Here is a 25,670-nt window from a genome sequence, read left to right as displayed (position 1 = left end):
TATGATTAATAAATAAAATGAACTCCTCTCTCTCCAAGTAAGAGAAAGCAGCTTGCCTGTTTGAGAGGTCTAAACTGAAGAAACTCCAGATTGTCATAAAATCAGAGCATTGACTTTTCCAACAATTTGCTCAGTCAGTACCAACTAAGTTGATAAAAAGTAATGTTGGATGCCGAATTCTATTGTGAAATCAATTTTGTCAGCCACATTCAGTCAGTAATCAAAAGGGTGGCTTTCCATCTGATCCTTTAATTATATTTAATTTGTTCATGTAGTTACAGTTTCCTGAAAAAGTATTAATTTTTCAGAGTCCTCTTCAATTATGCACTGGAGTTTTCTTTTAAATAGTCTTACTGGAAGCACAGATCCTCCTCTTGTTAGAGCTAATTCAAATAGAATCATTTAAAAATTAATTATCACTTATATTCTCTATAACTATCTGTACATACTTATTTCATTATTAATCAGCTGTTGTATAAGTAATGTGACACTGCCTAATTGAACAGGTTACAAGTGATAATGTATTAATTTCTGCAGAATATACTTACAGTTCCCAACCTGGCCTGCCGCCTGCTGAGCGAATTGCACCGGCTCTCATGGGATGACCTTTTGGATTGGATAGGAAAAGGAAAAAAATCCCATTCAGTTTATCAGAAGATTATTATTTAAAAAAAAAAAAAAAAAAAGAAATTCTAAAGCTGCAGATGTTTACCAGTTGTGGGTATTGATTGTCCTTGTGGACCCAGAAGACTTTGTAATGCTGGTTGTCTTAGTACAGGAACCTGATAGCCCTTGTGAATAAACACAAACTGTTAGAAATAGGCTCTAACAAAATATAAGAATCACTGTATTTGTTGAAATAAAATTTACCTTTTCTTCCAACAAACTGCTGATTGACAGAGGGGAAGATTTAGAAAGTTCAGCGGCAGTCATCAGAGCAGGAGGTATAACAGCATCTGCATCGCTACGGACAAAAAGCCAACAAACCAAATACACCCTTTTGAAATGCTACTTGAAATATAAAGTCAAAGGTAAGAAAAAGCTGACTACTGTAAATTGAAAAATGAACTAAAAAATAACCTTCGCCAGATTTACAAATAGAAAGTTGGTCAATTCCAAATGAAGTACTAAAGTCAATTTGGACTACTGGTATTTAAAGAGAAAGTTCAACGGCAAACTATTTTATTATGCTAATTGCAAAGGAAAGGCTTAGAGTATGTATAAGCCCCACACTGAAACATTTTGGAAGATGCAAGAACAAAAATTCTATTAGGAAATATGTTTATGTGCTAGTTCAGAGGCTGTCTTCAAGGTTCTTTTAAATTGTGATTCTTTGTTCTCAAGCCGTCCTCCTGTACAACCTGACAGTCTTCTCGACAGAGCAATTATTTACATTCAAGGCATAAAGTTGAAAGGATATAAACCCTAAATAGTAGTTAATATTTTCAATATATTTTCGTTGAACTTCTTTGGGTTGCAAGCTTAGACTTTTATGTTTGTAAATACTTCAAATTTACAACATTTTAAAGATCTATTACCCAAATCTACACGTGTCACTGACTACATTATCAGTAATACAGATAATGATTCTGACGTATCATAAAAATGATTACAAAACTACTTTAGAAAAAAAGTAATGTCAAAACACCCAGTTAGTTCTACCTGTAACTGAACTTGTATAGTTTTCATGAAAACACCATCTCCTCAGTAGTAAAGGAAAATTAATACACTCAACCAGAAGGTTTGACGTGATAACTAAATGAATAGTTCAGGAATTGATTGTCATTTAAATAAAGGGCTGCTAGGGAAAAAATGTTCCTCTTACAAGGTAAACCTGTACTGAATGACTGATAGGGAATCAAACAAGAAACAATTCTGAGAAAGTCCTTAAATAAAGTACACTTCCAACTTATCAAACTGTCTTTATTCACACTAAAAACAAAAAGCAGAACTTCCACAACTATTTGGAACTGTCATTAACGATCCATAAATCACTGAGAAGTTTGAGAGGAAGAATCTAACTTCAGCATTTTGATGTCTTTTACACTTGCGTTGATATACAGATTTACTTACTGAAAAGGTCCATCTGGCTTTTCAGCGCGGAGAGACAGGGACACTGCTGGAGGGAGATCAGAGACAATGACAGAAGACGGATTTACTGGCAGCCCAGCTGCCACAGGCTGACCAGGGGCCAAAGCAGCAGAATGAGAAGACAGAGAAGCTAATGGAATCATTAGTGGATCTTGCTGTCTGGAAATTGTTGGCCTCATTAGAGGCTGCAAGTTGCGTGTTATTGTTTGTCTCATTAGTGGTGGTGGAGGTGGTGGTGGTGGTGGTGGCTGCTGCTGTTGTTGCTGCTGAATCTTACGGAGTCTTTTTGTGTAGCCAGTTTCATTTTTGAAGTTGTTCACAGCCTATAGGTGGAAAAACATTTACAAAAGTCACATGAAAATTCAGCAAATGTATATAAAAAAAAAAGTTTCCAGGGAGTAAAATTACTTGTGTACTCTTGTAAATGTATTTTTATTTAAAATACTCAACTTCAGTGTTAACACTGAATCCAAAAGTGAGGCAATCACGTTAAATAACATATTGACCTGAATTTACCTGACTGCCCCTTTTTTTTTTTTACAAGTAGACTTTTCTTATGAATAACTTATATAAAAGTGATCATGTTACCTGGCGTAAGAACTTGTTGGCAATTAAAGCATCAGGAGACACATCTGTTTGATGACATGTTGGGCATGTATGTTCCTCAGATTCCAGTAATGCTGTTCTGATACCTGTGAATCATTACAATCAAAACATAATTTTTTAGGCAAACTAAGAAAATTTTGGGGGCTCTAGTCAATTATAAAACCATGTGCATGATTAATGAGTGAATATGGTCTTGAATTGAGAGCACAAAGCTGTAAATGTTCAATAGCATATGCAGCAAATAACTACACAGTTTTGATATTTCATTTCTTATAACATTGGAAGCTGCAGAGTAGACTGAGTCTTGCCATTTTGACTAGTCCTTTTTCCCACTACTAGTCAACCAACCATAAGGTTAACAAATAAAACATTTCTAAAAATAGTAAGTTTGGGTTCTAAAGGTTTTAACCAACTCTTCCTAGAAGGTTAAATATCTAACTACCCACTTATTGCAACCCACAGTAAGTTAGAGCTAGAGTCCACAGTAGTCAGAGTTGGATATATAATAGTAACACTTTATTTAACGAGAGAAAAGTCTGGAGACAAAGTAAATGCATTTGATATATAACATTGTAATCACCTGCACAATTTTGTACACTTCTCATACTCCTCTTTCTGCATGTGGAAAGGATTTAACTAGATACTTAAAAAGAGGAAAAAAGTTTTTTTTTTCCCCCCTTTTATACCAGAGAAGATCTTTCTTATTCAGGCTATTCTTAAGCATTAAATAGAGCTAATAACAAACTAATCTCGTTATCTCCTATTTTTGCTTTCAAGTTTGATGATCTGAATTAACAAACGTGGGAGTAATACTTACATTCATCACAGTAACTGTTTCCACAGCAGGGAATAACAACCGCATCTGTCATTATATCTTTACAAATCAGACACAACAACTCATCTGGAATAGGATCATCTTCTTCAGAGGAGGAGGATGGATCCTCTGGCAAGAAAGGAGGCTTCTCTTTCTTTCCTATAGCATAAGCTTCCCTTTAGGGAGGAGACAAGAGGGGGAGAGGAAAAATAAAATAATTTGAAGATGAAGAAATTTTGAAGAAATTGAAGAAATTTGAAGAATTTCAAGACAACTTTTTCAAGCTTTGGGCTTCATCAAATAATTTTATAATCAGCCTTTTAAAAATATAGGCGTTCAATTCAAAATACTTTTTCTACAGTCACAACACTAGAAGAGGGAGCGTCTATCTTTCTGTTCTGGAGAACTCTCCCATGCATTAGCTCAACTGAGATGAGAAATTAGCCTAGACTAGGAAAACAATTGGCAGCTGGAAATTCTGTGAAATGAACCCCTTCTGTGCCAGAGGGTAAAATCTAAATTGTAGGGTCAGGATAAATTTAATCTCTAAGAAATGACACTTTTCTAAATTAAAGTCATTGACCTTGCAGCTTCTCCAAAAGGACATTCAGAAAACAACAGAAAACAGAACTCTTCTCAAACTCTTCTAAAACCGGAACAGAAGCAACTGCTGTCCTCAGCACAGGCGGATGCCCTTAGTTTATATCAACAGGAAAACCGCTGTTTCACATGTCAGACCTGACAGTCAGAGGGGGAGGAAATATTCTGGTCCACCTGATAAATTCCATACTTACGCATCAATTGTTGGTATTGCGTATTTTCCAGTGTTTGTTAGCATAGCACCCTTTGTGTTAGGATCTTTCACTTCCATCATGAAACTTCTGGGAATTCCTGTGCTCTTTTTAATCCTGGGAACAGACTCAAAATTTTTGTCCTGTTAAGAAAAGAAATTCAGACATATTTCATCCTAAAAGTCACACTTAAAATGACATTTCAATGATTAAGCAGCAAAATCCTTAATCCTCTCCTTTTCTCTAACATGAGGACTGCATGGTTAAAATATTTGTTTTCATAAATGAATACTGCCAAGATGTTTCAAAGGTTTAGCATCATTTTGAACTCAACAGACATTCATGTGGCTTAATGTCTGGCTCCTTAGGGGTTAAACGTCCCCTAACTTACTATTCCATCAGGACAGAAACATTCATAATACAAGTCAGACCGCAAGTTTCTTCCAGTGTTTTGAATCAGTCACTGGAGAAACTTAAATTCACCATCTATGTATGAAGGTTCAATTCATACCTCATGCCTATCTTTAGTGACTAATGCTAACTGTCATGAATACTTAACCAGAGATAGTGTAATTAAAACATGTAAATCTTCAATAGATTGGGTCAAGAGAAATATCCTCTCCTCTTGCAATACAAAGTATTAACAAATGTTAATGGTCATTTAAAAGTTAAAGTTAAAAGAAAAAAATCCAATGTATCAATGTATGAGTGAAAGTACACAGAAAAAAAATCTACGGACATATTAAATGCCTATGACCTAGGAAAATTAGGCAGTCGTATAATTCCAGCTTTCCCTTTACATTTTAAGGGCTTTGTAACATTGTCTTACAATCTCTGGATTTCACCTTAGGAAAAATGATTCTTAATATGAATATTGATGTATTCATCAAGTAACTAAACTAAAAAACAATACAAACAAAACAAAACAAACAAAACCAAGTAACACCAGCAGTCCACTGTAATCTTACCCCATTTGTTGGGCAGTTCTTGATATAGTGGCCAGGTTTTCCACAACGAAAGCAAGTATATGATGGTGGAGGTGGACCCAAGGGTTTCTTCATGTAACTAAAAAAGTTTGGGAAAAACAAAAAATATAAAGGTACACATGTATCTCCCCTTAGAGCAAACAACTCTACAATTTTTTCACAATCTTCAAAGAACAGATTTGACTTCAGCAACACTTACTTGATTGGATCATATTCATGGCCAGACTGTGACATCATAGCTTTTATTTTATCTTCTTCGGAAGCATTGGCTTCAGCCAGATTGGCAGTCTGTTTAACAGGTAATTATTTGACACACACATTAGAAACACATTTAAGTCCACACAGCCAAAGACAACACCACTCATCCAATCCTGTAAAGAGCAGCACAACTCTAGCTGAGGTTGCATGAAACAGCTGCTTATATAAAATATATTTGTCCTGAAGATGTTCTGGGGAGTCCTTACGCCATTACATGATGTTTATGTGCCTGTTAACCTACTTGAAGAGAGCATTCTTGGGCACTCAAAACCTTAGGCTCTGTTTGTACCTTACATAAAGACTTGTGTAACCAATCCAATTTTCTTCAATACAAAGTGGACTGAAGCTGAGTGTAAGCACAAACAAAAACCCCAAAACAACAAAAAACCCCACCAATATCTAGTATTTTTCAATCAATTTTAAGCTCCAGACTATTTGATGGAGAAGATATCCATTGTACATTCAATTCAGAAACATGGATGCCAAGCACTAATATTTACATTTTGCAGCATTAAAAGGACACACAACTTATTGTTGCGAAGCTGTTTCTGCTTGCTGAAATTCAGCTTCTGGCAAATAAGCATTAAAAGGAATCAAGCTTTTTATAAACCCTCAGCAAGAAAAGACTTTTCAGTAGAAATTTGACCATAACGTAGTCCAAGCTGCATGTTCCTCCCAACACAATTCATTGTACCAAGTGCTTGAACTACAAGCAATACTGAAGGGCTGTTTTTCAATTTGATTGTGTCCTTTTAACACACAAATTGTAATAGAAACCTTATCTACAGCTGTATTTTCTAATCATTGAAGCTAGCTGATTTTTAAGCAGTATTTGTTAAAATGGTTTTTACACACTAGTCCAGATACAAGCAGGGTCTAAGGGAGTGACTGTCAATTATTTGAACCTTCAAGCACCTATCATTCAGATCAACCACTCGTGTTCTTGGTTTTATATGCATTCATTCACAAAAGCAACCAACTAGTTTCAACGCTTTATTAAATGGTTGTTTCATATACACAGTTTTTCTCAACATGAACATAATCCAGATCGACATCTATGAAACCGTTTCCATGAACATTTACAGAAAACTTTTACAAATACTTGACTAATTTGTTTGAACCCAAACGGTTTACAAAACACATCCAAAACCCACAAAACATTATTAGGAATAGACCAAAATTCAAATATGGCATTTAATACATAGTAGTAATAAAACAGAAAACTGTTAACACATTGCCTCCAGGCTAAGCCAGTCTGCACTGAAGAGGTTAGGGTACGTAACAGTTTTGAGCTGCTTCGTTATGTTCCTGTGTTTTTCTAAAATGTTTGGATTTTGTTGAAAACTTAAATGTGCACACCGCTTGGACAGTTTCTCAGTTTAGAATAAAACTTGACATGAGTTCACAGAACCAAGGACACGTTTAGGGACAGCACTAATGGAGACCAATTTCTTTAGGTGGCTACATTCCTTTTTTTTTGGCCAGATGTATACGATTTAATTTCTGCAGTGGGTAGGGGAAGAATTTACCAGTGGGAAGACTTCTCTTTCTTGGACATGAGCTCCAGCTTTTCTTTTCAAAAGAACAAACTCTAGCTACTCTGCATTAGACCCTGCCTCCTCTAATCTCTGGAATTTAAAGACTGGTAGTTTAATTGGCTAGAACTAAGCCTTTTCCAAAGTGCAGTCACTAGTGCTTTCCCAGACAAAGTTACACATTATTGAGCAAAAAATGCAAGCAGTTTCATAGCAAAACACGGCATTACAACAATTTCAGAAGGTCACGTGCTAATATGCCACACATACACATTGGTATATTCCTATAAACAATTAGGTACATTTACACAATTTACAGTCTGTGTTCAAACAAATTAGATCGTGTTGCCCACTATATATTCTACAGCTTATGAAACTGTGCAACATTCAAGAATGGATCTATATCTGTGAAGACTAGAAATTCAAAAATAACCATGCAATTGTCCATGTTACAGAAATGTTTGTATTTTGGCTGTTGCAAACCCCCCTGAAAAGTCCATAACTTACAGCCAATTAAATTCTTCTGTAAAAATTGTGTTAGTTTCCAACGAAAAATTAACGAAACGTATGAAAAACGGTAAACAGCTTCTGAAGTGCTTCTTCTTTGTGTCTTGAAGATGAATAATACTGCAACATTATGTTGAGGCTGATAAGGTACTCCCCTTCAATCTTCCCAAACTGGGAACTACTCTTTACAGGATAGTATCAAATTTTACACACATTTTAAAGTTAAGATAAATACTTTAACTTATTAAAAATTAAAGGTTGTTTTTTTTTTGTTTGTTTTTTTTTTTTCAAATTACAACAGTAAGCCAGCTATAGATCACAATGTAAGATTTAAAATAGGAAGCAAACACTTTTTTTTGGTAAATATTTGACAAGAATATATATATATACCTTAGTAAGCTGGGCCAGAGAAATAGATGCAGAAGAGTCATCAATCTGTTCACAAAAAATTAAACACATATTCAAGTTCTACAATCAAAACATAGCAACAGTTAACCTCTACTGTAGTCTGAAAGTCTGCACTATATCATCTGTGTCTCTCTGGAAGAGGCATTTTTAACCTAGTGTAATTTGTATTTGTTCAAAACAAAGTCCAGACCTACAAGAGTTTAAGAGTGTCTATATGGTTAACGAGAAGAAACTAGAACAACCAAACCAACTGAGATCAACCTATTGCTCAAGAGTATCTCTGAGGGAATTTTGCCAAATGCTCACAGCTGCATAAAAGTCAAAGGGGTAAGGAAACTCAATTTTCTGCTAAAAAGTTTTTTTTTTCAAAAAAAAAAAAAAATTTGAGAAAGAAGCATCACTACAGGAAACTTATTTTCAGTGTAATCTGTAAATTAATTGCTTAATGTTTAATCATTTTTAAATGCACATGGTTATGTTTTTGTGAACACAGTAGCTGCCTGTGAAAATAAAGCACAGGCATGTTAGCTCTGAACCATAAACTCTGCCCCTCACGTCATTTAAAAATGCCAAACTCACCACACCCCACAAAACCCTAATAAAAATACCAATCCAAAACAGCAGTCATAAAAACAACCCATCACTTTGCCTAGATAAAAAAAAACAAACCTGCTTAAATCATTGAAATTAAGGTGTTTACCATGATAAAGTAGTCTATAAAAATGAGAAAACTAATTTCTATCATTATTTATTATTAGACTACATACTATGAATTAGTTTGGATATGAATTAGTTTGGAAAGTGTGAGTATTCAGTATTCTCCCTGCTATCAGATCAAAAATAGTTTTCAAATAGCAGCCTAGTACTAAATGCACAAAAGCAAGAAAGCATCAAGCGTACTACTGGTAATGAAAGATGGATTCAGAACGTAATCCTGTCACTGCTTTTTTATTGCAACCACTCTCCTCGCCCTCAGCTACCTACAGGACCAGCTTGCAGGAAGGAGCTCTTAAGGCCACAGGTTAACAACAGACTGCAGCATTTATTGAGAACCAACACCGAAGTGTAGTTTGGCCACAACTGAAAACGATAACTCCTTTTCCTTTTCCAGTATTATGCATTATTGAATTATGCCACAGGCAGCAGTAAACTTACACCAGTTAACATTATCAGAAAGACATTCCAAATTCTGCTTATTACAAGTTGTTCAAAAAAAAAAGTAGAATAAAATTTCAGAATGTAAACTGAACAGCTCTCCTCAAGAGATCACAAAATTGATCAGAAAAGAGATTAGAAACCCTTCCCTGAAAAACAAAACAAAACACACCAAAAAAAAAAAAAAAACAACACCACCAAAAAAACAACACTCTTGTCCTCTACTAACATGGTGGAAGAACTCGAGGCAGTAGCTTTAGCAGACTGTAGGGGAAAAAATATCTACCTGCAGAAGATGTTTCCTTACTCCAGTAACGCACTGGTTTTAGTTAATCATTCCTTCTCTGTATGTTTGGGAAAGCACATGAACATTACTATATTACTATCTGAACATATTTTTAAGTTGTGCCTTTGAAAAGACCTAGATCTGGAGTAAAAGAGCTTTTTTCCACTGCAACTCTTACTAGAAGATTCAACTTCCATTCTTTTCAGAAGATTTTGTACTTAGCTATGTTTAAAAGGATGTCTGATTAAGTATCGTGTAGCTGTACACTCCGTATGTCACTCCTTTACGTGTGGAAAAAAGAGGTCTCTCAAGGGAGGCACAACTGCTACCATTTTGTGTGTTTTCAGAGGCAGCTAAAATATTGGGGAAGTTATTGATTGGAGCCTAGCAGTCTAATGAGATATTAAACAGTCGAGTATTGACCAGTTACCGAAACAAAGCAATTAATAAAATGTTAATTAGTGTTTATATTTTATTAGGAAACAGTATTGTTTGGCCTGCAGGCAACAGTCTAATTTCTTAAAGGAGATGATGGCACTCATTTCTACCAAACTGGTACCAAAAGCAGCAAATAAACAATGCACTATTGAGTAAGTCTGCCCAATGGCCATCTTCCAATGATCCTGCATTCTTTTCATTTTTATTTCATTTTTTTTTAAATCTTTATGTTTCCATTGAAGTAGTCCTGCCAGTCCCTCAAATTAGTGAAGTAGAAACAAAATCTCCAGGAATCTAGCACACAGCCCTAAGATAATCCTGCAGAAGAATCAGAGAAAGAAAACAGATCTGAGAGCCGAATGTAGGAACTCTCATTTCATACAGAAGATTCAACAGAAGCTAAAAAACAGCAAGCAGAAACTGGGACAGAAAATAGGGAAAAGGCTAGTTTGGTATATCCAAATCATAGTGGTTTCCTAAAACCTGAGATCTTAGCTAAACAGAAAATCCTGCCAGGAAGGATCGCAGTTGCATTCAGTGGCGCTGAAACAAGGGACACAACTGTGCGTTTATGCAGACTCTAAGGATAAACAGAGATGCTTGCAGTTGTTGAAATACTAATGCTAAAACAAAAAGGATCCACTTCCTTGATTGTCTGTAATAACAATAGGACACCACCACAAATTTGGAAGCATAAAATAACAGCTAACATAAAAAAGACAATGAAAAAATGTTTGAGCCATAAGCTTTTGTGCATCCTTTTTGTTTTTCTTACTCACTTTAACTTTGCTGCTTAGGCATTACTGTTTAACAGTAGTTGCTGAGCTTTCCAGTAATTTATCCCTACCACACTAAGATGCTGTCTCTACTTTGAAATACATACAGAAATACAGATATTTAAAAACAAACAAAAACTTTAGACCAAGATCTGAGCTGGCTTTAAAAGTAAATCTCACTGTGCTTCCAACACTAGGGGTGCCTGACTCTGCAGTGTTTTTAAAGTAATCTTTAATTTTCGTATCTAAGTACCCATCCACCTCCATACAAATGTAAGACTTGTAAAGGAAGAGTTCCAAGGAGGCTTCCACCCTCCCTATGCCTACCCACAGCCCAACTCAGGTAGTCAGAGCAAACGAGAGGGGAATATTTTTGCTCTCTCTTCCACTTTAGAACTTTAATCTGTTCTAACTAACACTAAGTCTTCCCCCCACCACTGCAGATACTTTTTTTTTTTTCCCATTTTTTTTCTCTCTTTTTTGTTTTTTGAGACGTCTATGTTAGCTTATGGTCAGATGCTACTTAAAAATGTAATACAGACATGCCAGGGAACACACAAGGCTAAAAGAATGTTAACTTTATTTATGAACATGTGATTTGTGTTTATACACATGCTAGTAAACAAAAAGGAAAATAACTGTTTTCAAGAAATAAAAACCCATCTGAATTAGATCAAATACTATAAACGTGCTTTACACAAATGCATTACATTAACTACTAGGGTCACTGGGCCAGTTAAACTAACTTGAACTCACAATGGGAGGCATTCATGTCGAAAAAGGAATTCGAACCAATCAGCGGTAGAATTACGGATGTCAGATTCAGATTTAAGTCTTTTCAGACCTACATTTAAAAAAGGTTTTCATCTGAGGTTGATTGCACACCACTCCATGGGAACCAGAGGCTGCATTCTTCACAGAATGCAGACACAGAGTTCATGAATTTCTAGATTAAGTTATCCTAACAGCTTAATGAGTGATCAGATCCAATGATCCAGGGTTAGTGTAATGCCTCACACCATTCTAGTGAAGAAAAAGCAGTTATACTTAAAATAAAGATGAAAAATAAAAAACACCAAGTAGTAATTTTTATACTGTAAGAACTATTTTGAAATCCGTAGTTATACACAATATTTGACCCAAGTGGCAAATCAGTATCTAAGACCGTTACCAATCAAGTATTTCCTCATGTACTTATCTATATTTTAGCAGCAGAGTAACAGTGTGTTTTCAAGCCTGAATTAAAATGCTGCCCCCTTTTCCAAAGGGAAATTCAAAATGGTGGTATACTAAAGAGAGGCTTAACCTTTGGGAAGTTAAAGCAGCATCCAACCCTGAAGCCACCCAGATCCAAAAGTACAGTGCAGACGAAAGTTAAGAAAGATGACATGGACTTTACCCACAAATGCACCAGGCTCTAACCTTGTGCCAAAAATTTTATACCAGGTTTTAGATATTTTCGCTTGCAAACTATTAAACTAAACTGTTTTGTTAGGTAAAGCAAAAAGACCAAACACAGAACTTTAGAATACCACTTTGTGTAGCAATGATATTCAAATTCATGTCTTCACATCTTTTCAAGACATTTATGTACTCTGAGGGGCCCAAACAATATCACTTCAATTTCAGTTTTAGGAATAAATACTTGAGTGCTTAAGGACACAAAAAGGAGTTATTTAGCTGCACAGAAATGTCCTCAGAAATTGTATGGAATATGCTTGTTTTAGTAGTTGTTTGAACCCCCAAGTCAGAAATAAGAAACAATATCGAGTTTAACAATAATGGTTTCTCAGTGGTTTTTGATAACATTTTCAAAAACCATTAGGCAAAAAAGTATTTAAAAACGAAAGCTAAGTGATACAATGTGAAAATGGCAAAAAATACACTCCAAACATTTTTATTGCAAGAAACAAAAAGCACACAACAACCTATACAAACATACATATTACTAGCTATAGACAGACAGATGTAGAACATGGCACCATGTTCAATTGTGCAAACCTCAAACCTACATGATCTAAAAATGATCATACAGTATCTGTACAACACAAAGTCATACAGGAAATATTCTAGCATATTCAATATGAAATACAATGCATTACTAGGCACAAATACCAATATTCACATTAGAACTGTGCAAATGATGGCATTACTCAGTTTTTACTATGCTGAATCAAATACATTGTATTTACAACATATACTATGTTTTGCTGGAAAATATATTAAGTTAATACTTGGAAAATTAATGCAAGGCTACATTGTTTATAATTAAGTGCAGTGTGTAGAAAAAAGTGTGAGATTGTGTTTTTACATACTGCTTTTGATGTTCCACTCACTGGTTCAGTTCGACTTCTAAAAGAAGAAATAAAGGTGATCAGAATTTAACAGAAAGCACTTGTATCCAACATATAGCAGTGAAAACAGGTTATAAAACCCGAGCATCATAACATTATGTTCTGGTAGTCTAGAGAATGTAGAAATTTATTCACATACATAAACTGTTCTCCCTTGGTACATTCAGTGCAACTAAAAAAATCTCATTTCTACTTTGTTAAATATTATTTTAAGATTTACAAATACAGAACACAACAGTGCAAGCACAAGTCCTCAGGTATTTTGTCCCTGCTGTATCAGGAGCAAAAATATGAAGTCTCTACTACAGTTTTGTGTTCTTAATCAATGTTCTAAGCATGAAGCTAGCTTTAGCCAATCTGTATATCCTTAGCATTACAATTAGGTACCAGACACAATACTTTAATTTCTAAGAAAGAACAGTGATAGTCTAGACACTCTGAAGTACAAGTTTCAAGTGGGAAACCAAAACAAAAAACCAGTCATCTGATAAAGGAAGGAATAAAATAAAAATGACAGCAGCATAGTCTTTAGAGCTGTGTTTCTTTGTGGAAGCCCAAGCACTGTGTTCAGATATCTACTATATTTAGCCATGAAAGTGCCAAAATATTAAACGTGTTACATATGCTACATTGACTAAAAATAGTAGTAGAAATGTCACCTGAAAGCAGTTTCTAGGATTTTGTGCGATTTAGGAGTCCTGTGACAGAAAAAAAGGTCTTAATTGCCATAATTTGCTTTAAAATAATCTTGAAAATGCTACAGTATTTTAGGAACTATTTCTTTAGTACATTTGAAAACTTGCCGAGATTCCACATACTGATTGATCTGTATCTGCATGCTACTCATGAATCAGGCATGCAACCACTGATATAGTTAACAAACAATTCATACATCATCCCAAGTGTCCCATGAGCAGAGGCAATTAAAGGCTGCTGCGGAATTTATGTACAAACTGCAAGGCTTGTGTTTCCTGCCACTGCTAGAAAACCACTAGGCTCACAGTTAGAGCCGCGTACTCCCTGAAGATGAGGAAGTATAAGGAAATGCTTTAGATTACCACACAATGGTTTCTTCATATTTTTACCTTGAGGAACATACTACAAGAGGAGTTAACGTATTTTGGAGGCCTCTCCACCGTTGCAGCATACACTCAGAATTCCTAAATGTTAACTACTCCACCACTTGTTTCTGTAATATTTCCAGCTAGGGACAGAAAGCTCATCTGCCTGCTTAATTTCCAATGTTAAAACGGCAGCGCAATTCTTTATCCCCACATACAGGTATTTAATTAATCTTTGATGCTGGCAGCATCTATCCTCTAATTTTACAACCGCATTACAATACCAGGAGAGGGTGCCATCCAACCAGAGACGGAGGATGCACTGACAAGACAGCACTAAGCATACGTATGTAAATTAAGCCCTAAGACAAGGCAATGCTTATAAGCACAAAAATGTGGGGTCTAGAATTGCTAGGTAGAGCCTGAAAGCACTACAACTACTTACAGCAGCAATGTGCTTAAGCTCATGTGCAGAGCCACACAAATTCAACTTTTTTGCATGCAAATGCTTCATGGGTACCAGGGTGCTGCTGTACTGTTTGTTAGAGACACACTGTAACTCATCAGTACACCTTACTTATCGAGAACCAACACGAAAAAGGCATAGCAAAACCACAAACCAATAACGTTCACCAGTTGTGGTGGACGGGCATATCTTTAAGGAGGTTGGAAAAGAAAGCCATTCAAACAACACTAATGTGGCTGCTGCAGAACTGGATTGTATGAATAAATGAACGATAGCACTAATCCTGTAGTCAGGAAATGCATTTGAATGTCTAATTTTAATCAATACATGTGATTCTCTGTTCTTCATGAATGCTAGGAATACAGATGAAAACCTGGAGCACAGATACCAGCTTAGGGTGAAACAGAAAGATAACTAGGAATGGTAGCGTGCTGAACTGCTTACTGAGTTTCAAGTAAGGAAAGCTTTAGCTATGCCTTCACAGTACAGAAACAAAAGGCAATACACTTAAGGATATTATTCTTTTCTCCCTTGCCTTAAACAACCCTTGTCTTTAAGAAGCTAACAAAATCACTTATGTATGAGACTTTTTGTTTGCATGGCTCACCAAATGGCAACCCTTGCTCCTTCCTCTATTGCTAGTATGCAAAAATAGTGGGTTTGGGCCATAAGAATACTGCCACATCCCCAGACCAAAAATGCAAGAAATTCACACACTGAGAAGGAGACTCTACTGAAATGGGAACAAATTATAAATTCACAGCACCATGCATATTTGTGTCAACTGTAAAACAAAGAAGAGCAATATGTACACTAAGGGATCTCCTCTTGTAGAGGAAACAGGATCTAAACCCGTTCAGATCTCAGGTCTCAGAAAATGACCTCCCCCCTGAGAAGCCAATAGAACGGATGTGAAGAGTTACCGCTGCGGGAGTTTGAACCCAATGCCCTAGTAGGTCTAAAAATATTAGTCCATTTTGGGACAGATATATGAAAATCTACCCCATTGCAACAAAAACTAACAGCTTTTACAAGAAATATACAATCTGAATGCCTCTCACAAACTAAGATTAATCAAAAAAATAAGTTAAGAAAACGCTCACAAAGAACGCAGTGCTTTGTGGATACTTACATAACGTATGTTTTGCTGGTAGCTTTAACTCCTCCAATAGGGATTCTTCTAACAATTACTGATGAGTTCTTAGGGATCAGGGCATTATCGTCTGTGTATTCTAAAAAAAACAAACACACCACAAACACAGAAAAAGATTAGCAATAAGAATGCACATTAATATGTAATTAGACAGCACTTCTGAGCACCCTTGTACAGATATAAAAGTGGAATTTTACACGTGACACTGTACTTTGTCTTGAAGTAACAGTCCACTTCAAAAAATGTCTTTACATTTATAATCAAACATAAACAGCAAGATCATGGGCTTCGTGATTTATTTATTTTTTTAAACTCGTCTGAATACCAACAGCAAAATTGTCTCAAAGGTCACTTAAGGGGAGTCCCTGCTAATGCACAAGGTTCCTTCCTGTCCTTGATTAAATTGCTTTTACTTCTAATAGGCTATAACACCAACAGAGTTTTAGAGAAAAAGAAACCACAGCACAGTCATAAACCAAATTCTTAAGCCCAATTAGCTTGCCCTGTAACGGCACAGGAACTTAACTAAAGCTTGAAAACTTTCAGCCATTGCTTTCAGAGTTGATAACTAAACCCAATTCACTTCTGCTGCTTAGTGGTTGAGACAGTACACAGGAGAAGAGAACCTGCCAACTCTGTCCATTTCTTGGAGCTTAATTAATCAACAGCCACCAGGCTTTTCAGCTACTCAGTGCTTTAAATTTAAGTGGAAACTAAACTGGCATTACTAGAAACTTTCTCGCACAATCTTTGTGGTTTTTTATTTTAGCTTGCTTTCACAGACCGGCCAGAATTGGCTCAAATGAAAGTAGCACAGCTCCTCTTAAGCTTATTACCTGGCTAGAATTAACTACAAAGGGGTGAAATCTTTCCAGGCACTTTCTGCAGAGCAAAATAACTCAAAATGACTTACAAAGGCGGATTTCAAAAAGCTTTTAGAAAACAGCGTGCCTGAAGCTATCCACGCTTTACCTTGGTTCACATCATGTTGCTCTTTTGAAAAGGAGAAAACCTTTTGACCTTTTACATAGGATGCCCCCCCAGCTCCCTGAGACACTGAGCAAGCTTGAAACACGCAGATCTCTCTATTAGAAAGGCTTTTCTATTGTACTTCCACAAGTCAGATATGCCGATTTTGAAGCACTATCAGCAGCCAGTCCCTATAACCGATCTACAGTTTTAAATACTAAAAGCCCTTACCTTTGCAGATTGAATCAGAACCATGGTGTGAAAACCAAAGACACCATGTATCTAGTCACACACCGTCAGGGTAGTTTTCCCAGTGATCAAACACAAAATAAGAATATTTGATAATTTATGCTCCATTTTTCAGAATGTTTTTCCTAGAGACAAGTCTCCTTTAAACTGAAACACACCTACCAGACAATCATTTCAACACTGAAATCAAAATGTGACTTCTGTTTCCAGATGACAAAATGCTTCTACACAAAACTGAGAAATCTTTTAGCTGAAACTAATTCCTGATCTTCCCCACGGGAACCAAACAGCAGACTTCCTCTGAACTTCACGGCAGTTTAGAATTGTGTGAGAAAACAGTTCCTAATGAAATCCATGCAAACAGGAGCTTTTACAGAAGTCATATATCCTGAAACAACCCCTGGAGCTCTTCTCAAAAGGAAAATGTAACCATTACAAAGTTAGCTGTCAAGAAAGGCCTGCAATAAGACTTTTTGGAGATGGTCAAGGAATACTGAAACCTAGATAAGCAACTGAGAGATCAGGTGAGCTGCAGCTCCCAAGCAGCTGTTTCTACCTGCTGTATGATGTCACGTCCAGCATTCTTGCTGGTCTAGAAAATAAGCCACTGGACAAAGACTTCAGAGCTCTAGGACAAGCAACAGCAGCTCCACAAATACATAGGAGTTTGTTATGCCTGTACCGCACGCAGAACTTGGAAGTCCTGCAGAAGATTACAACTGGCACCTCTCCTACACTGTAAACATGAGAACAGCTGACTTGCCCAGCTGCATCTGCCTGGACATCAGCTGAAAGAAACAGAGGAAAGATACTGTTTTGTTTGTGCATGACACAACTGTAGACAAGGGATATTACAAGGAGCTGTTTTTGAAGTTTTTATCTACTATTCTCAGGCTCATAATTAAAAAACAGAATTGTTGCACTTTCATACCAGATTATGACAGCCGTAACTATTCCAAAAAGACATGTTTTTCCTTTGAGAACTTATGCTTTTATTAGAAAACTTGTGCATTTTTAAAAATGTCTGTTCTTCCTCAACAGTGAAAATACGCTTTGTTTCTGTTCCCACTATCAGTCTGCTGGGTCTGTAAACTATTGTCCCCTATAGCCAAGGGATTTATTCACAAATTAAACAAGCCTGCAGACAGGCCAATTCAAACAAGCGTATCTGTAGTGTCTATGGTATAGATGAAGAAGTCCTCTTTTAGCATTTTGTGAAAATCTATTGACCCTTAGAAGAGATGCATTAACATTTGCCTTCTGAGTAAGCTGTCCTCGTGTGCATACATAAATTTCCTTGCTTTCAGTCTGCATGTTGTGTGCATTGAAGAAAGCTCCATCCACACGGGAACAAAATGATGTAAGAATGAATTTCCTTTAAATGTTAATCTGTGCTTTTATTACATATTTAAACTGATCAACAGAAGAGCAATAATTCCTCGTGAAGGAAAGACTTTATTTGTATAGGACACTTATTGGTATTTAGCAATTAATACTGTCCAATTTGCTTGTGACAGAGAATTTGTGGAAGAGTGATTATATACAGGAGAGTGAATAGCCGAGTTACTTCTGTGAGAGGACCCTGTTCCAGGCTTTACTACATTTATTTGTCCTTTGCCTTAACTATTTGAATGCATTTTGGTGATGAAATTCTAATAAAAGTGAAATAAAACAATGCAAAGTAAAAACTTAATGTCTTTTAAAGTCGGATGAGGGCTAAAGCTGAAGAGGTATTCTTGAAGCCTCTGGAAACTTGTTTGCCTAATTTGAATTTAACAGACGCCAGCTTAGTCTAACAGCTCTAAGACTAAACTGGCATCTCCCAGCAGAAGCTTGCTCCCCATGGGCTTGGCAACCCCCAGGATCTGCAAAATAGTGTCACTCTGCAGTCCCTGCCCCTCCACGTGACGGGACATCTGCAAAAGGAGCGGTGAGATCACGCTCAACAAGGCCACTTTTCACAGTTGTCCAAGCAGAGCTCAAGCAGAAGTGTTCAACAAAGCAGGAGGTGACCATTCTGTTGATGCCTATTCCCTGACGGCACAAAACTTGTTCTACTGATGGTGCCAGCCAGCAACTGGCTACGGGGCTTTCGTCAGCCTGACCTGTGATTAAAAATATGGATTCGATTAGTACAGAAAGCTTGCAAAAACAAAGGCAAAAATGGATGTTACATTAAGCAGAAGAGGTGCAACAGTGTAAAAATTGCTGTATCTCTTGTAAGAAGATAGTCTACTTGAAAGAGACAGGGAAAGAAACATTTCAAGGAATAGAGGCAAACAAGCTTAAATAAAGTAACTGATTTGCTGCCTCATACCTATGTATAAATCTCAATTCAAAACCTGCATGTCTGCAAACTTCCTGCAAAAATAGTATAAAATTATTAAAGCCATCAGACTTTCAGAATTTGCATCAAATGTATACTATGAACAAGCTACTCTAAAAAGTTCATTCTGGATTTTATGGCCTGTTTTGATCACCATGTTGAGCCTGACAGGACTGCAAAAAGCATCTTTTGAGCACTACGTAGAGAAGTATTTTCACCTGGATAAAGTACAGATGTTCTTCAAAAACATCATCAGAAAGCGACCCTGTAGGCAAAACCACCTTTGTTAGGCATCTCAGCTTTACTTAGTAATGAGACAATTTACCATTGGTGGAAGGATTTGAAGAGTGAAAGATGATGACCACCAGCAACATTCAAGATTGTCTCTACCAGAAAACAGTGCAACTCCCAAGAATGCCTTTTCTCCCTAGCACTTGAGATATGTTCCCTCATCTCATTTTTAACTCTGTTCTTATCAACGCTCATTTGCACACTTTACAGCAAGCAAAACGAGCTCTGCAGCTGGCACTGAAAGCCCTGCCTCAACACACCCTTACTAATGGGGTGGACTACTATTTCTAGGTGTTTAGCTTCCACCAAAATAGGTATCCCCAATCTCAGCTATCACTGGCACACCATCATTTCTTAAATCAGCTAGGTCAGTAGCCCAAATGGCTCACAGATCTTTCGCTTGGGTCATTATGGTCTTGAAAGGATGAGCTGACAAAATCTAACAAACTTTCAGCCGTCAATCTGACCACACTGAGTGTCTGAAGCCTTAATGTCATTGTGTCACTTCAGCCTGTGCCTGGTGGAAGTGGAAGCAATGCTGGAGACAAGGTGAAGATCGACCCAACTGAGCCTGCCTTAAGTGCTTGGCAAAGGGACAATATTCTAGCTGCCTCCACACTCCCAAGAAGGATGGATCCCAAACCTGCTGGTGGCAGAGTTCAATCAGCTGACTCCCAGACTGGCACTGCGTCTAAGCTCCACGGCAGTTTTTGAGTAGATACACAACCTACACTCAGCTTCACCAGGGAAACCAGGAACTCCACATCTTTTCTGAAGACTCTGCATAATAACACTGCGTGGCAGCCCAAGAATTAATTGCACTGAGGTGTAACCAAAGCAATCCCTGATATTAGTTAGCACTGCAATATAAACTTGTACAAGGTTTAAAGAAGGTAAGGACGAGGTTTAAAAGTTGCTTGAATGTCTTATCTGAAGTGCTAAGTTTGCATACTGTTGACCTTTCAGCAGGCACACCAGCAGCGAGATCAAGTGATTTTGGAGTTAGCATGAGTTTTAAGACATCACATTGGGCATTACTAAAGCAGTCAAGTGCAGGCTGCAACAACGAACTCATGCAAGTCCCCAGTTCAAGAGAGTCTTTTAAAAACACTATTCTTCCCTAAAACTATTCATCTCACCACAAGCAGTTCAGAGTCATTCATTTTTAAAATGTATTCTGCCAGATAAGAATGCTTTCCTTATACCTTCTCCAAGTGTCTTTGAGTCAGAATGCTTTAGGGCAGAAAAAGACTATTCAAGAAACAGGAGTTCTAAAGCTTGCAGTTTTTCCACAAAAAATGCGGATGTTGTGAGAATATCTATTGTGAAAGATGGTGATCAAACTGAGATCAAACGAAGAGGAGTCACGTTTAAATACTCATTCTTGAGAACAGGCTTTTTTTTTTAAAATGGGTTCCCACCATCCTTTTTGCCTTCCCAGCCTCTGAAAGAGTTCATCAGGTCATATTTTTTCCATCGATATTTAAGTTCCTATTTACTTTCAGCTTACAATAGCATTCCCTCCATTACTAGAATTCCATTATAAGAAGTAACAGTTACCACAGTTTGGAAGGTCAGAGATTCCCAAACACCTGAACCAGCAGACCATTTGTAGTTTCACTTTGTTCCTTCCAATATCATTTTAACATGTCAGAACTCCTACACAGACAGAAGTCATAAGAAACCAGTGCTTTACAGCCGTATGTAAGAATTCCAGACATGTCATTTAGGCAAAAGTCCTATTTAGTTTATTTTTTAACTTTATCTTTGAACAATGTGTTTAAATACCTCCATCCAAGTAGTAAGAAATGAAATTTCCAACTTCCTTTTTTTTTTTTTTTAAAGTGGAAATCACCCTTACAAGAACTTCAGTAAGTATCTGTGCTGCTAATACACCAAGTTTAGAATTTGTTTAAAAAAAACAAAAACAAAACAACAAAACAGTCTAAGAGCAATGCATCTTAGGATCTCACTGCCTTTAAATGCGTGATGCTCTTTAAGAGATATGCTTTAACTCCATCTTTAGGCAATATTGCACTTAACATTGTAACCTACTGAGGCAGATACTTTTTCTTCCCCAGATTCTGGCAGGCATGAGAACAAGGCAACATACTTTGTAGAACTGATATTAAGAATATTAGCAACACTTTATTGAATAACACATTTATGAGCATAAATTAGTCGTATTTTTTTTTCCTTCTATAACTTTGTTTTCTGCTCCTCACTTGCTATTACAGAGGATTCTATTGAAAAAGAAGAAAGAAAACCTTTATTAATAGGCCTCCCCCCTGCCCCCCGGGGTAGTAATTGGGCTCCATCACAATGTTACCATCCAACACTCTGGTTTTAAGGCTGTTTCTAGCAGACCCAACCGATACAACTCCAGACAGCTGGCCAATCAGCCCCTAATGTTTGTGAAACTTACTATACATTAGCAACTGCAGACAAAGTTTCCAGACCCTCCTGTAGCAAAGCCCTTAAAACAAATTAAACACTTTTCAAAAGGGTCTGACAATTTTATTCAACACTACTATAAAAAAATAAAATCAGGACTTCTGAAACTTATCCACCTACGTGTTATGCAATACAACAAAATTCATCAACAGCCCCTGAACACTGTGCTGTTAAGTCCCTTTACAGACATCCTCCTGAAAATAAATATTTTTAATATTTGTAAACAATCAGTGAGCTTTAAGTGCAATCATTTTAAAGGCTAGGGGTGAAGTTAGTTACTGCAGTGTACCTACATATTACCTAACTTGAATTTTACTCTGTGAAACAGCAAAAGGAAAAAACTAATACACATTTTTAAGAAAAGATTGCTATAAAAGTGTCACAGAAGCGCAAGACAAACAGAAAAAAAAAGTTTACCATTTGAGAAATGAAAACACTTCAGAATTCTTTTTATTTCTGAGAAGCAACATCCCAAAGTCTTTAATCGTATCCAAACTTATCAAGATGGCAGATCACCACTACAAGCTGAAGTATCATGCCAGGCAGTACAAAAGCTCTCTCATCACTGACGATTGAGCACCATATTAGAGCCATCACCCTTCACCAGTGTCCTAACACAGTCAGCACGTGGAACCAGGAAAAAAGGAGTTACAAGCTAATGATGACACCACGCTCAATAGCACTTGAATGAGTGTCTTTGGTGAAAAAACAGGTTGCGTTAACAGGAAATTCCAAGGCATAGTTTACATACAGAGCACGCTTGTGGGTGAAATGGTTTTAAAGGTCTGCGAAGCTGATGGTCACAGACACCCTCTTAACAGAAGACATTGGGAGTGAGCCGTTCCCACAACAGCCACAACGCCAATTTTCCAGTACAGTGGAGTATATAGAAGTCACCAAACCCACTTTTTTTCTTCAAACACATTACCCATCTGCCCTATTTTTATCACTTTCAGTTTTCTCCATCAAACTTCAAATAAATCTGGCAAGTTTGCCACGAGCAGCTGCCCTCCCGCGTTCCCTTACTGTTTGAGCTAGAAGAGTGGGAAGGACCCCACGACCCCAAAACTTGTATGGGCGCCAGGCGGGCCCACCAACCACGCACCCCCCCCGCGCCTCGCTCCTCACGGAGCTGTCAGGGCAGCGGCCTCCAGCCAGGCCGCGGCTGCCGGGCTGGGTCCCGCCGCGCTCCGCTCGCCCCCCGCCGCCAGGAGCCGGCCGAGCCCCGGCGCCCCACGCACCTTCTTTGGTCTGGGCGTTGGTGATCTGCAGGTCGCAGTCGGCCGCCTTCAGCTTCTCGCGGGCCATGATCTGGCGCTTGAGGTCGCACAGGGAGATGTGGAGGCCGTCGAAGGTGACCGTGTCATAGTTGAGCTTGGACGAGAACTTGTAGTGCACGCACGACATGGCTGGGGCCGGGCGGCGCCCGCTGCGGGACGGCGGCGGCGGCACGGCCTCGACGCCGGGTGCGGCCCCGCGGCCAGGCGGGGCAGGGCTGCGCAGCGCCGGGCAGCGCGGGCCGGCGGCGGCCGGAGGCGGCTGGGCTCGGGCGGCGCTCAGGGCCCGCGCCGCTCCGCCATGGGCAGGCCGCGCGGCCTGGGCCGGGCTGGGCGGGCGGAGGCCTCAGCGCTCCATGGCGGCGGCGGCGCCGCCAGGCCCCGGCCCCCGCCCCCGCCCCGCGACGACTCCGGCCCTCGCGATCGAGCTGGGCCGCGGCGGCCTCGGCACCCCCCCGGCTGCTCCCCGCCGCTCGGCTCGGCCCCGGCCCCGCTGCGCTCCGCTCCCGGCCCCGCGCGGCGGCGGCGGCGCCCCCCGGCCCGTCCCGGCCCGGTCGCTATGGCGGCTGCGGCGCCCCCGCCTCGGCGCTCCTCCGAGGGGTTTCCCGGCCGCCAACCGCACGGGCCGCCGCGGGCGCCGCACTGCGCGTGCGCAACGGCACGCCGCGCCCACCCCACGTGACTCAGCGCAGGATGACAAAGCGGCCGCGCGGCCCGCGTCACGTGGGCGCCGCCGCCACGCCCTCCCCGAGGGGCTGCGCGCGCCCCCCAGCGGAGCGGCCGTTGGCGGCCAAGGGGGGGGGGGGCGGTAATGGCGGCGCCTCATGGAGCCACCCCCTGGTGTCACCCCCTGGTGTCACCCCCCGGTGTCACCCCCCGTGTCACCTCACGCAGCCATCCCCCGTTGTCACCCCCCATGTCACTTCACGGAGCCGCCTCACGGTGTCACCCCCCGTGTGCCCCCACAGCGCCGTGTCCCTCACGCCCCCCGCCCGCCCTTTTCCTTTCCCTCCTAATAAATGGAACCAAACCGCACAGCTGCTGCTCATCCCCTTCCCGTGGGTGCCGTGTTTTTATTAACGTTTTTATTATTTTTATTATCCCCCCGTTTGTCCATCGTTTTGCGCTGCTCAGGAGCCAGCACATTTATCACCAAGCAAACTTCCAGCTCCAAACTTCACTGCACAAGGGGTTGTTCCTGGTGCTCTAGAGCCCAGTCCCTGCAGACAAACTTCATACCTGGTACTTTAAACCCAGTACTTTAGAGTATCAGGCGGTGCTGAAACAAACCAACTAAAACAAACCAACCTAAGAGCAGGTACATTTCTAAGTAAAAACAGCGAAGCCCAACAGGCTTGGGAAAGGCAAACAAACAAACAAACAAACAAGCATTTCTCATTAAATTGCTACGCTAGGAAACCTCTGGCATCTAAACCCTACAGATTACACTCGGGGGGTTCGTGCACCCCAGGGAAAAAGGACCTGTGTGTGTGAGGGGACTGAGCTATGAAGTATGTGGGGTCTGCAGCCTGCACAGGCTGTGCATAAAGCAGTTTGTCTCCACTCGATTGTTTGAGGTTTTAATAATTCCACAAAGGAATGTCAGCACATCCATACTACTGTTTTTTTTTTTAAGCTAGCTTCCACATAAGTACCAGACCTGACATGCCTATTAAATGATGTTTAACCACACTCAGCAGAAATGTTTGTGTCATATTGGTTTGTTGTTGCAGCAGATGAAGAATTATTCATTTATAACTTTAAAAAGTACACAAGGAACCTCACAGGAAGACGAGAAAACACTTGCGTGGCTTTTGGAGAGAGCTGGTTTAGGTTCTGAAAGTCTAGGCAAATACGAGAGCAGCGTTGTGGCTTGGTGTGCTCTGTACACCTGCTGGCATCACCACTATTTTTGTAGCTCTAAGTTACTTCTGCGACTTTTAACCCTTTTGCTTTCAGATATGTTCAGCAGTGAATTGTCCTCCACATTCTGCAAAACAACCTAAAGCATAAGTTACCCAAGGTTTGCTGTCACTGTTGTAGGTCAGACTCACAGATTATCTTTAAAAAGAGCAATAAAGAAGGTATTTGGGTTAAAATGTAGTCTCATAGTTTTTCCATTACAGATTATTAGGAGCTGTGTAGGAAGCTTCCTCTCATTTACTCCTTTATTGATCTGGAAGCAGCTTATTTCTCTGCACATTTCTGCCGTGCTGCACCGAGCACACTTTTGCCAAGCTGTCTGTGCGGCTTCCTTCTGAGAATCCGAGTGTTCAGACTGAGTGCTGCCTGTGACAACACTGCTCCCGAATGTCTGGGAAGTACCTGCTGTATAAAAAGCAAACAAGTGAACAAACTTGAAACTAGAAAGGGCAAACTATTTCTAATAACTTCAGAGCCACAGTAGTAAGTCTGCTGG

At 39.2% G+C, this 25,670-nt stretch overlaps 1 protein-coding gene across 8 annotated transcripts in view; it reads right to left on the bottom strand.

Annotated features, from left to right (window-relative positions):
- The window catches only part of RBBP6 (RB binding protein 6, ubiquitin ligase), a 31,821-nt gene extending 7,931 nt beyond the window's left edge, over positions 1-23,890 (bottom strand). For 3 of the 8 annotated variants that reach the window (XM_072024025.1, XM_072024029.1, XM_072024031.1), the window contains exons 1-14: positions 23,216-23,890; positions 15,665-15,764; positions 13,665-13,703; positions 12,967-13,003; positions 7,979-8,023; positions 5,488-5,576; positions 5,271-5,367; positions 4,306-4,445; positions 3,515-3,687; positions 2,680-2,783; positions 2,074-2,414; positions 871-979; positions 713-791; positions 549-606 (exon numbers count right to left, since the gene is read on the bottom strand). In XM_072024025.1, the coding sequence (XP_071880126.1) occupies positions 549-606; positions 713-791; positions 871-979; positions 2,074-2,414; positions 2,680-2,783; positions 3,515-3,687; positions 4,306-4,445; positions 5,271-5,367; positions 5,488-5,576; positions 7,979-8,023; positions 12,967-13,003; positions 13,665-13,703; positions 15,665-15,764; positions 23,216-23,381 (1,577 nt within the window). In that variant the 5' untranslated portion in view covers positions 23,382-23,890. The remainder of the gene's footprint in view (positions 1-548; positions 607-712; positions 792-870; positions 980-2,073; positions 2,415-2,679; positions 2,784-3,514; positions 3,688-4,305; positions 4,446-5,270; positions 5,368-5,487; positions 5,577-7,978; positions 8,024-12,966; positions 13,004-13,664; positions 13,704-15,664; positions 15,765-23,215) is intronic. The other 5 variants (XM_072024026.1, XM_072024030.1, XM_072024028.1 and 2 more) reach the window with 3 other exon arrangements.
- Between the last annotated feature and the right edge of the window lie 1,780 nt (positions 23,891-25,670).

The sequence above is a fragment of the Anas platyrhynchos genome, chromosome 15 (genome assembly GCF_047663525.1).
Source record: "Anas platyrhynchos isolate ZD024472 breed Pekin duck chromosome 15, IASCAAS_PekinDuck_T2T, whole genome shotgun sequence".
NCBI lineage: Eukaryota > Metazoa > Chordata > Aves > Anseriformes > Anatidae > Anas > Anas platyrhynchos.
Note: the sequence above shows the minus strand (reverse complement) of the source record. Positions and strands in the feature narration are given on the sequence as shown.